Source organism: Geotrypetes seraphini, chromosome 6, assembly GCF_902459505.1.
Source record: "Geotrypetes seraphini chromosome 6, aGeoSer1.1, whole genome shotgun sequence".
Classification (NCBI taxonomy): domain Eukaryota; kingdom Metazoa; phylum Chordata; class Amphibia; order Gymnophiona; family Dermophiidae; genus Geotrypetes; species Geotrypetes seraphini.
In genome coordinates, this window is record NC_047089.1 from 225304711 (window position 1) to 225316209 (window position 11499).

Genomic DNA, 11499 nt, shown 5'->3' on the forward strand with positions numbered 1-11499 from the left:
TGAGATTTGTCGAATCCAGGAATAGGGATGACACGGTAAAGGTTGTCCAGTTTACGGGGGGCTCCCGGTACTGTGAGGGGATTTTCCAAGTTTTTGTAGAACGTTTCCCGTAGGATGTCATGCACGGGAAGCTTGAGGAACTCCTTAGGAGGTTGCTCAAAGTCTAAAGCCTCTAGAAAGGCTTGAGACTTTTTTGAGTCAGATTCTAGGGGAAGGGACAGAGCAGCAGACATTTCTCTCAGAAATTTAGAAAATGAGGACTGCTCTGGTTTAGAGGTGGCATCGGGTGCCGATGGTTCCTCATCAGATGAGGAGGGATCCTCCTCGGTACCGAGAGGAGTTTCCTCCCATAAGTCAGGGTCCCTGACCTCTGGTGCATGTCGAGACACCGGGGTGGAGGGCGCGGTATGGCGAGTCTTGGACAAAGACTTTCCAGAGCGCACCGAAACGGTACCAGGGGAGGACGACCGGCGTCTATCTCGGTCCCGAGAAGAATGCCGTACCGCCTGGTGTCGAGGAGGATCCAACGTGGCCTGAGAATGAACCACCGGATCGCCATGAAGTTGTTGGGCCGAAAGGATCGGCATGGAGGTGTTCACCGGTACCGAAGGGGTGGACACCGGGGGCTCGGTACGGGGCTCGGGCCGGTCTGGTACCGGAAGGGAGCGGTGCCAGGATAGTGGGCAACAGTTGTTCAAGTTGTTTCTTCAACTGCTCTTGGAGTTGAGCCTTTAAGATGGCCGAGATACGGTCATCTAGGGGTGGCATCGGAACCGCTTTCTTTTTCTTCGGTTCCTTAGATGCCGCTCCACGCCCCGGCGATGAGGAGGCCGATGACGAGGCACTCACCGAGATCGGGGCGGAGCGTTTGCGGGACCGGTGCGATGCCGGTAGGGACGGTGTCGCCACCGTAGCTGGAGGGCGCTCGAGGGAAGAGGAAGGCTTCTTAGCCGGCTTACCTGGCGCCAGCGACGCCGATGTGGGGTCGGTCGGTGTCGAGGTCGACGGTGCCGATTTTTGAGGTACCGCCGTTGAAGGTGAGGAGTCCATCACCGACTCGGTGCCGAAGAGAAGAGTTTGTTGAATTCTTCGGTTTTTAAGAGTTCTCTTTTGAAGAGTGGCACAGCGGGTGCAGGAGTCCGCCCGATGCTCCGGACCCAGACACTGCAAACACCAATTGTGTGGGTCAGTTATGGAGATCGGGCGTGCACACCGCTGGCACTTCTTAAAACCGACCTGCGGGGGCATGAAGGGGAAGATAGCCTCCGCAAAATCGAAGCCCGAGGCCTGTATACTGGCAACAGGCCCCGCCGGGGCAAAAACGAAAGAAAAAAGGCGAAAAAGCAAAGTTTTGTTTTTTTTTTTTGCAAATCAAAGAAAAATAAACCCGAAGGTAAAGAGAGAAAAAATAAGGAAAAAAGCGCGAGCGGGAAGGCAAAAAAGTGGTTTCAACGGCCGTTGAAAAAACACACGCGTCTTCTTCGCTCCGCGGAAACGAAGAAACTGGGGACCACGCACTCCTCCGTCGGGCGGGAAGGCACTCGCGCACGCGCGGTGCGGCCAACTAGAAACTTCTAGTTAAAAAGGTCCGTACCGAGGGCTCCGTCGGTGACGTCACCCATGTGTTAAGAATATGCTGCCTGCTTGTCCTGGGATAATAACATGTATGCATATAACCACCCAGGTTCCATCACAAAAGAATTCCTGATTAGAGGCATATAATAATTCTATAGTAACCTCTCTTGAAATACAGTGGTACCTTGGGTTTGCGAGCATAATTCGTTCCAGAAGCATGCTCGTAATCCAAAGTGCTCATATATCTGCGCATGCTCAAGGCCTTCTGGCTCTCACCCTCTCCGAGATTCTCATGAGACTCTCAGAGAGAGTGAGAGGCAGAAGGCCTTGAGCATGCACAGATGCTCAAGGCCCCCGCAGCAACCCAGCAGAGAACCAGCGGCAGGCACTTTCAGCACTGGCGCATGGGTAAGCACAGGGCCAGTCAGTGGGGGGAGGAGGTGATCTCGGTCGCAAAAGGAGGGAGCAGCTCTTGTGGCCTCAGGGGAGCAGCAAAGCCGGTTCCAGGGACTCGCAAATCAAGTAAACGCTCGGTTTGCGAGTTACAATTTGCTCGAGTGTTTTGCTCGTCTTGCAAAACACTCGCAAACCGCGTTACTCGATAACAGGGATAATAGGGATATAGACCTTATTACACACAGGCATCAAAAAATAAAAACTGCTCCAGTTTCTCTGCCTCTCAGATGTTTTCAGAACCTCTAAACTGGTACACCATGAGGCCAATTTTAGAAAAGCTTATTTATTTTAAAATGTACATAGAGCAATTGGAAGAATTGGATAAGGCTTAATTATAATTTTTGGTGGCATTGATTGTGTCATGTGTATAAAATGGAAAGAATATTAGCCATTCAGAAAGGGAATTTTAAGAAATTTCAGGAGATTTGGGAGCCATTAGCAAAATACTGTAATGTTTAATTAATGTTTTTCCCTATATCATGCACATCCAGGAGGGGGGGAGGAATGGGGGTCTGTTAGATTAATGAATTTAGATATATTGGGGTTCATTATAGAAATTTTATGTGTTTGTATTGTGATTGTTCAGGAGGGAGGAGGGATTAATTCTGAAATGGATATTAATGTAATATTAAGTGTGTTATTGATGTATAAAATGTGGTATATATTTTTACACTTACTGTAAGTTTTGAAAATAATAAGTCAAAAAAATGACTATTAGAAGGCGGGACTGATGACTAGGCAAAGGTTTACTATTTAAAAATGTGGTTTCTAGTTATGTGTTTTATAGAATTTTGTAGGGTGATCATGATTATAGAGTTTACCATAATCTTGGAGGGGGGAGCAGACAGGGTAGGGATGTAAAAATTATTAAGGGGGGGACCAAAGAGCTGAAAGTTTGCTTAGAATGTCCAATACTCAAGAAGGAATAGAAAGCTCATTCCACATCTGTGGCATTGTTATGCGGGGAGATGGAAGTGAAGGATGAGAAGGAATAAAATTAAAATTTTCTTCCTATTTCTCTTTGCTTCTCTTGCTCCAGCTGGCAAGATTTCTGAGCACAGATTAGGCAGGAACAACCACAGGCATCAGTAAACTGAAAGGTAAAACTGAATGGGTGAGAGAGATGGAGAGGAAATCCATGGCAGGGGCAGAAAGAAGGTGGTGGTTTTATTTTTCGCGGGGGGGGGGGGGTTGTTTTTGCATATTTGTTAAAAAAAACTGGAACATGGCAGGATGGAGGCAGCTGCCAGTTTCTAATGTGTGCTACTGAAAAATAGCAGAAGCAAATATGAGAAATTTTTGTACTGGCTGCGAGTGTATAAACAAACTTTTTGCTGACAAGTATTTATCTTCATACTGACCCATGCAGTTTCTTTATCATTAAATAGCTAGTGCTTTTGTAAATCACTTTAGGTGGTCATTTTGTGGATAAGAAAGATGGTATATAAAAACTCACATTAGATTGCCGTATATACTCGAATATAAACTGAGATTTTTGGGCCAAAACATGGGGGTCTCGGTTTATATTCGGGACCCGTCCCCCTCCCAAACATGTTTGCAGGCCTCTGCCGGGCCTGCCATGAAACCTGGTGGTTCAGCAGTGGCCGGAACAAGAAGGCTCTCTCCTGTCTCCTGTCCCAGCCCGATTATAATTATTATTTGTCTCCTGCCCACCTCCCCCACGCACCTCTCTCGCTATGTCCTCCAGGGTGTTCTTGGCAGTGTCATTCGTTCCGACGTGGATGAGCAGCATGGGGAAGTGGTCCTGGGGCCTGAGAAGTCATAGACTTCTCAGGCCCCAGGACCACTTCCCCATGCTGCTCATTCACGTCGGAACGAATGACACTGCCAAGAACACCCTGGAGGACATAGCGAGAGACTTCGGAGCTCTGGGAAAGAGGCTGAAGCAGATAGGAGCACAGGTAGTATTCTCTTCCATTCTTCCTGTTAGGAGCAGAGGAAGGGACAGGGACGAACGCATCCTGAAGACGAATGAGTGGCTACAACGATGGTGCCAGGAGATGAACTTCGGATTCCTGAATCACGGAGAGACACTACAGGGACCAGACGGACTCCACCTGACCAACAGAGGTAAGAATATCTTCGGACACAGACTAGCCCGCCTACTTCGAAGGGCTTTAAACTAGGTAAGTCGGGGGTGGGTACCCACTTTTACACTGGAGCAGTAAGTAACAATCCTGATGTAGCGAACCAACATTACGCTTCTAGGTCTGAGGTAACTACCCTTACTGCAAACGAATCGCTAGGAGACAATTTGACTCAAATGGATGGCTCACAACAGGAGCTTAGCAAACAGAAAGAGTGGAGAGCTATGTATGTTAACGCACACAGCCTAGGGAATAAATTTCTAGAACTAGAAACAGAAATAATTAATGCAGACATAGACATAGTAGCGATATCCGAAACATGGTTCACAGACTCTCATGGGTGGGATATGACCATACCAGGATACAACCTGATTAGACAAGATAGAGAGGGTAAGTTAGGTGGTGGAGTAGCACTTTATATCAAAGAGAACATTAAGACAACCAGGATCACAGATGTCAAGTATACTGGGGAATCCATCTGGGTAAACTTGGCCAGAGGTGGAGAAAAATGCTTGTACCTTGGTGTGGTATACAGACCTCCGAGACAATCGGAGGAAAAGGACGCAGAATTAATTGAAGACATTGAGAATATCACCTTACGGGGGGAGGCTGTTCTATTAGGAGACTTCAACATGCCTGATGTAGACTGGAACACACTATCAGCGACAACTTGTGACAGCAGGAGGATATTAACGTCCATGAAGGGAGTACGGCTCAGACAAATGGTACTAGAGCCCACTAGGGCCCAGGCCATCCTGGACCTGGTACTTACGAATGGGGAAAGCGTCTCGGACGTCTCGGTGGGAGAGACGCTAGCCACCAGTGACCACAACATGGTATGGTTTAACCTTAAGAAAGGCTTCCCTAGATCACAAACAAAAACTAGGGTACTCAATTTCAGGGGCACTGACTTTGCACGCATGGGAGATTTCGTCTACCAGATGCTGCAGGTTCAAGAAGTAACTGATAATGTGGAAACTATGTGGTCGACCTTGAAATCGATCCTACATGAGGCAACTATCCGCTACATAAAATCGGTAACCAAACAACAAAGAAAAAGGAAACCCCAATGGTTCACAGATGAGGTATCATACCTCGTCAAGGAGAAGAAAAGAGCATTTCTATCATACAAACGCATGGGGGAAAAAGAAGCAAACATTGAATACAGGACAAAGTCTGCAGCGGTCAAAACAGCAGTCAGGGAGGCCAAACTTCGTATGGAAGAAACTCTAGCGAAGAACATCAAGAAAGGGGACAAATCCTTCTTCAGATACATTAGCGACAGGAAAAAGAACACAAACGGGATAGTACGCCTTAGAACGCCAGACGGGAATTATGTGGAAACTGACTCCGATAAAGCCAAACTACTGAATGATTACTTCTGTTCAGTCTTTACCTGCGAGGCACCAGGGCACGGGCCTCGGCTGGATGCAAAGCAAAGCATGGATGACCCATTTCAGAAGTTTGAGTTCACACCAGCTGATGTTTACAAAGAACTGTCAAGACTCAAGGTGAACAAAGCCATGGGCCCGGACAATCTGCACCCAAGAGTGCTCAGAGAGCTATGCGATGTTTTGGCGGAACCGTTAGCCATGCTCTTCAATCTCTCCCTAAGTACGGGGAGAGTCCCCCTGGACTGGAAAACTGCCAATGTTGTTCCTCTGCACAAAAAGGGTTGCAGAGCGGAGGCTGCGAATTACAGACCAGTAAGTCTCACATCAATAGTGTGCAAACTCATGGAAACTCTAAAGGGAAATTAGACATGATATTGGATGAGGGGAATCTGAGGGATCCCTGTCAACATGGATTCACTAGGGGCAGGTCATGTCAATCCAATCTTATCAGATTCTTTGACTGGGTGACAGGAAAGCTAGACTCGGGAGAGTCTCTGGACATAGTGTACTTGGATTTCAGTAAGGCGTTTGACAGTGTCCCACACCTTAGACTATTAAACAAGATGAAATCGATGGGGTTAGGTGAGAAACTAACGGCATGGGTCAGTGATTGGCTGAGTGGAAGACTTCAGAGGGTGGTGGTCAATGGCACCCTCTCTAAGACATCGGAGGTGACTAGCGGAGTGCCGCAGGGATCAATCCTGGGACCTTCCCTTTTTAACATATTCATAAGGGACTTGACCCGAGGGCTTCAGGGAAAAATAGCGCTGTTTGCCTACGACGCCAAACTGTGTAATATAGTAGGTGAAAGTGATCTCACGGATGGTATGGCGCAGGATCTGATCAAGTTAGAAAACTGGTCCTCAGCATGGCAGCTGGGCTTCAACGCAAAGAAGTGTAAGGTGATGCATCTCGGCAGCAGAAATCCATGCAGAACATACACCTTGAATGGAGAAACACTAGCTACGACCTCAGAAGAACGGGACTTGGGAGTAATCATCAGTGCAGACATGAAGGCTGCCAAACAAGTAGAGAAGGCCTCATCCAAGGCAAGGCGGATGATGGGATGTATCAATAGAAGCTTCGTCAGTCGTAAACCTGAAGTCATAATGCCACTGTACAGAACCATGGTGAGACCTCATCTGGAGTACTGTGTGCAATTCTGGAGGCCACATTACCGTAAAGATGTATTTCGAGCTGAGTCGGTCCAGCGAATGGCCACTAGGATGGTCTCCGGACTCAAGGGTCTCTCATACGAGGAAAGACTGAGCAAGTTACAGCTCTACTCTCTAGAGGAGCGCAGGGAGAGGGGTGACATGATTGAGACATTTAAGTACGTCACAGGTCGTGTCGAGGTGGAAAACGACATATTCTTTCCTAAGGGACCTTCAGTCACAAGGGGGCACCCGCTCAAACTCAGAGGAGGGAGATTTGGTGGTGACACCAGGAAGTATTTCTTTACAGAAAGGGTGGTGGATCACTGGAACAAACTACCGGTGCAGGTGATCAAGGCCACTAGCGTGCTCGACTTTAAGAATAAATGGGACATCCACGTGGGATCTCTACGTGGGTCGAGCAGCACTCTGACTTAATGGGGTGGGACAGTAGAGTGGGCAGACTTGATGGGCTATAGCCCTTTTCTGCCGTCATCTTTCTATGTTTCTATGTTTACCTTAAGTATCACTGATGGTCCAGCAGTGAATTGCGGCAGGAGCGCCCTTCCTTCACTCCTGCCCGTGCAGAGCTGCTAGCTGATTGGCTGCTGCAAGGGATACTTAAAATTACACAGGGGAGGAGGGAGGGAGATTTAAAAAATTAGAATTGGCTGGGACAGGAGGCCTACTAGGCATCGGGAGGGAGGTAGGGGTCCGAGAGGTTATAGAATCTGGCAGGCAGGGATGGAGGGAGGAGGGGCTGGGTGCAGAGACTGGCAGAGCAGGACAGGGCAAAGCACTGCACTTGAATATTAATGGGGGGGGGGGAAGGGGGAAATGTTACCTCAATTTATATTTGGGTTGGTTTATATTCGAGTATATACAGTAACTATCCAAAGCACAGAGGGTAGTGTAAGTGCACTGAACAGTGATGGTCAGAGCTAGAGATGCTTTTATGTAGGCAAAACCATTAGGTGGGCCAACTGGTCCTTATCTGACAACATCGATTACTGTTAAAATGATCATTGACACAAAACCATTCCTAAAAGTGGAGCACTACCATAAAATAATTTGAAACTTTTAGGGCCTTGGCATGCTACAATGTACCGTATTTTTCCGCTCCATAAGATGCACCTGACCATAAGACGCACCCTAGATTTAGAGGAGGAAAACAAGAAAAAAAAAACCCCATTCTGATCCAAATTCTCCCTTCCAGGCTCTGTACCCTGTCCCCCTGCTGGTAGTCTAGTGGTAGGCAGGGACAGGGCAGGCTAGGCCCCCCACCCCGAGGCAAGCATGCAGGCAGGCAGGGCCCCCAAAGTGCATAATCTTTCTTCTCTTCTTCACTATCCATGTGTACCATTTCCTCCCCTTCTATTAAGTATTCTTCCCCTTTCCAGCATTATTCCATGGCCCTGTCCCTATGCTCCCTCCTCCTTCAGCATTTCTTTGCTCTCTCTTTCTCTCCCCTGGTTGCCCTGGCTTTTATGCTGGGATTGCTCTGTCTCTTTCTCTCCCCTGATTCTTATGCTGGGATTGTCATTTCCTTCCTCCTGTACTCCTCATTTCCACCCCCCACCCCGAGGCAGGCAGGCCCCCCATACCTCTTCCGACCTCCCCCAATACCTTTAGTTCCTCCGGCGCAGCTTGACGGGCCCGTTCCTCCGTGTCCCGCCCAAACACGAAGGGACTCAGAGGAGCAGCATTGGAGGCAGCTGAGGCCAGGATGTGCCACCCAGCGCTGCCAGGGGGGATAGGAGGGAGGAAAACGGGAGGCCGGAACCAGCCGCCGCCGCTGCTATTTCCGTAGCCGCTCGCTCTCTTCAGGGCTGCGCCGCCATGCCAGACTTCCAGCGGCTTCCGGATCCAATGTCTGCTGCTCGCGCCCAGCCCACTGGGAGTGTGTGGGAATCGGGACTCGCTGTTTTTAGCTGCCTCTCCAGAAGCAAAGCGACGCGCAAGGCTGCCTGCCTGGTCCCACGCCACTTCCTGCGAGAACAGAAGCAGCGCAGGACTAGGCAGGCAGCCTTGTGCACCACTCTGCAGATACAGAAGGGAAGAGGAAGCAACCGCGTCAGCCGACCAGGCAGACAGCCTTGCGCGCTGCTCTCCCGCTAGAGAGGCACCTCCATCCAGCGAGGGAGGGCACCAACATTAAAAAAGGTAATCGGGATTGGGGGGGGGGGGGTTGGGTATTCGCTCCATAAGACGCACCCTTATTTCCATCAAATTTTTTTGGGGAAAAAAGTGTGTCTTATGGAGCGAAATACGGTAATGTAAAAACATGTTACAGTAAAAACGTTACAGCTAAACAGTGATATTTCAAATCCAAATTTCATTTTATACTATGCAGGATCATTAACAGTACGTAATAATTTATTGAAATACGTATACTTTACCATCAGCAGTTTTACCATGGTCATCTGCAGAGAAACAAAACAGGTAAAACATTATTATAATCCAGAGGAACCTTAAGACTCTAATCTAATCAAGACTTCTTAAATTGCACTTTTCCAGTTCAGGTTCCAGGTGATTTACAGGTTAATAGGTCCATGTAGCCACACGGGGATAAACAGTAAAAAAGGAGGGACAGGTTAAGAGGCCCATGTAGCCACACGGGGTTATACAGTAAAAAAGGAGGGACAGGTTAAGAGGCCCATGTAGCTGTCAGCCTAGAGGCCTATGGGAGATTATATCAATCTGGCTCTGGCATGGGAAGGCAGATAGACCCTTAGTGCAGGGAGACTGTGTTAAGTTTCCCTGATTGAATCATGACTAGCTAAAAGGTGTTAATGTCTGATTAAGAGGGTGCTTAGGACAATGGTGCACAGATCAAGCCAGAGACTTAATCCCATCACCATGCTTGCAGGTATCTCACCCTCCTTTGTCAATTAAATTGACCATTGTCTCAAACAGTTTGCAAGTTCTAAACAGAAAGATACTGGGAGATACAATATTTTCTCTAGTCAGAATAAGATTCCAAGGTATAAAAGCCTGCTCTCTGCTCTATCAAGTTATCTCTCTTTTTCTATGGAGCTATCAATCTATCTCTTTTTCTATCAAACTATCATGAGAGGGGTCTTGGCTCTCTCTCTCTCTCTCTTTCTAGCTAGCTATCTCTTGGCTCTTTGCTTGGCACTCTGGTTCTGTCTTGGCTCTCCCTCTCTCTGTCTATCCTTCCCTTTATCTATGGAACACGAAGCTTCCTAGAACTGCTTCTATGTCCCTCTTTGCCTCTGACCTCTGTAAGGCAGGGAAACTGCCATGCTCTCTATTTAATTGTAATGCTTAATTGTAATGATTATAAATATTGCTTTTCTGTAAGGCTATGTCTATAATATATTCTTTATGCAAACACCTCTGGCTATGCCTTCTTTATTCTTCTTTCTGGTGAGTCATCTGTGAGGGAATTGAACCTGGGACCTGGCATCTGTCAGTGCGCATTTCACTTAACCCCTACCACCTAACATTGTGGGGGTGCGACCATCCTTACATTTTATTAAACTGACAGTAGCCACATGGGGTTATACAGTAAAAAGGAGGGACATTCAAGTGCCCATCAAGACAAAGACAGCCAAAGATAGACAAAGACAGATAGATATTGAATAAGCACTTCTGATTTTTAAAAATATACTAAAGTGTTAACATTACCAGGTGCTTAACTAAATCACAACTATGTTTTATTTTGGGGAGTTTCGTGGGGGGGGAGGCATGACCATTTCCTCCTATTTTCTTTGAACATTCAGCTAAATCAAATCTGGTATCCACTGGTCTGCGTGTGGGGAGGTTTAATCAGAATTACCATGTTTTTTACTCAATTATTCTCTCTCCTTCGGAACTCTGCAGCAAATCACAACAATCCTTGGCCATAGGGCTACACGCTACAGCTCCCTCCAGAACCCAGTTTAATAGACCCTAAGCCTACCCATTCAGAGGCCTCTGCAATAAGGCCTTATCACAAATGTTAAAGTAGTCCAAAAGTCATCAGATGAGCATGCTAAGATTAGCATGTCTGTGAATGCAAATTAAGGAACAGTATATATAAATGAGGCTTTATCATGCAAACCATAAATAGTATAGAGACAAGGAGGGAAAGTAGAGATATGATAGACACTGAAATACTTGAAAGGTATTAAAATACAAATAAATCCTTTCCAGAGATAAGGAAACAGTAAAACCGCTGAGGTTGTAGGGTGGTGGAATAAGGAGCAACATCAGGATATATTTTTTCATGGAGGCAGTGGCCCTCCCGACAAACACAGCAATAGAATTCAAATGTGTGTGGGATAAACACAGAGGATCCCTAATTAGAAAATAGGGGGAAAATCAAAACAAAACAAATTAGGTGCTGGCATTTCCAGTTAGGAATTGGAACGTTAGATCATCTTGTATTTCACTGTCCATTCTGGAGGTCCATATGGAATAAAATAATTTTGATTCTTGAAGTCCCAATTCCATTATCATATGGAATTATAATGTTTGGTACCTCAGTTATGAAAAATAGCCCGCTAAATAGTTCCAAAGATAAACTTCTTTTCACGATAGGTGTGGCTTTGCAAATGATTACTAGGAACTGGAAACAGTGGGATAGGTTGAATATACCGTTTTGGTGGGAGACCCTATGTCTGTATTATCGATATGAGAAAATGCTTGTAGAAAAAATAAATGAATCACAAAGATTTATAGGAATATGGGGTCCATTAGATTCTTATGTTAAACAACTTTAATAATACTGTGCACCTACCATATTAAAGATTTCATATTCTACATACAAATCCAGAGAGGGGGGAGGGGAATGATTGTTTATATCTT

General features: G+C 46.6%; 1 protein-coding gene across 8 annotated transcripts in view; it reads right to left on the bottom strand.

Annotated features, from left to right (window-relative positions):
* The window catches only part of LOC117362176 (CD99 antigen-like), a 161698-nt gene that overhangs the window by 26948 nt on the left and 123251 nt on the right, over positions 1 to 11499 (bottom strand). For all 8 annotated transcript variants that reach the window (XM_033948126.1, XM_033948124.1, XM_033948122.1 and 5 more), the window contains one exon: positions 9087 to 9110. In XM_033948126.1, the coding sequence (XP_033804017.1) occupies positions 9087 to 9110 (24 nt within the window). The remainder of the gene's footprint in view (positions 1 to 9086; positions 9111 to 11499) is intronic.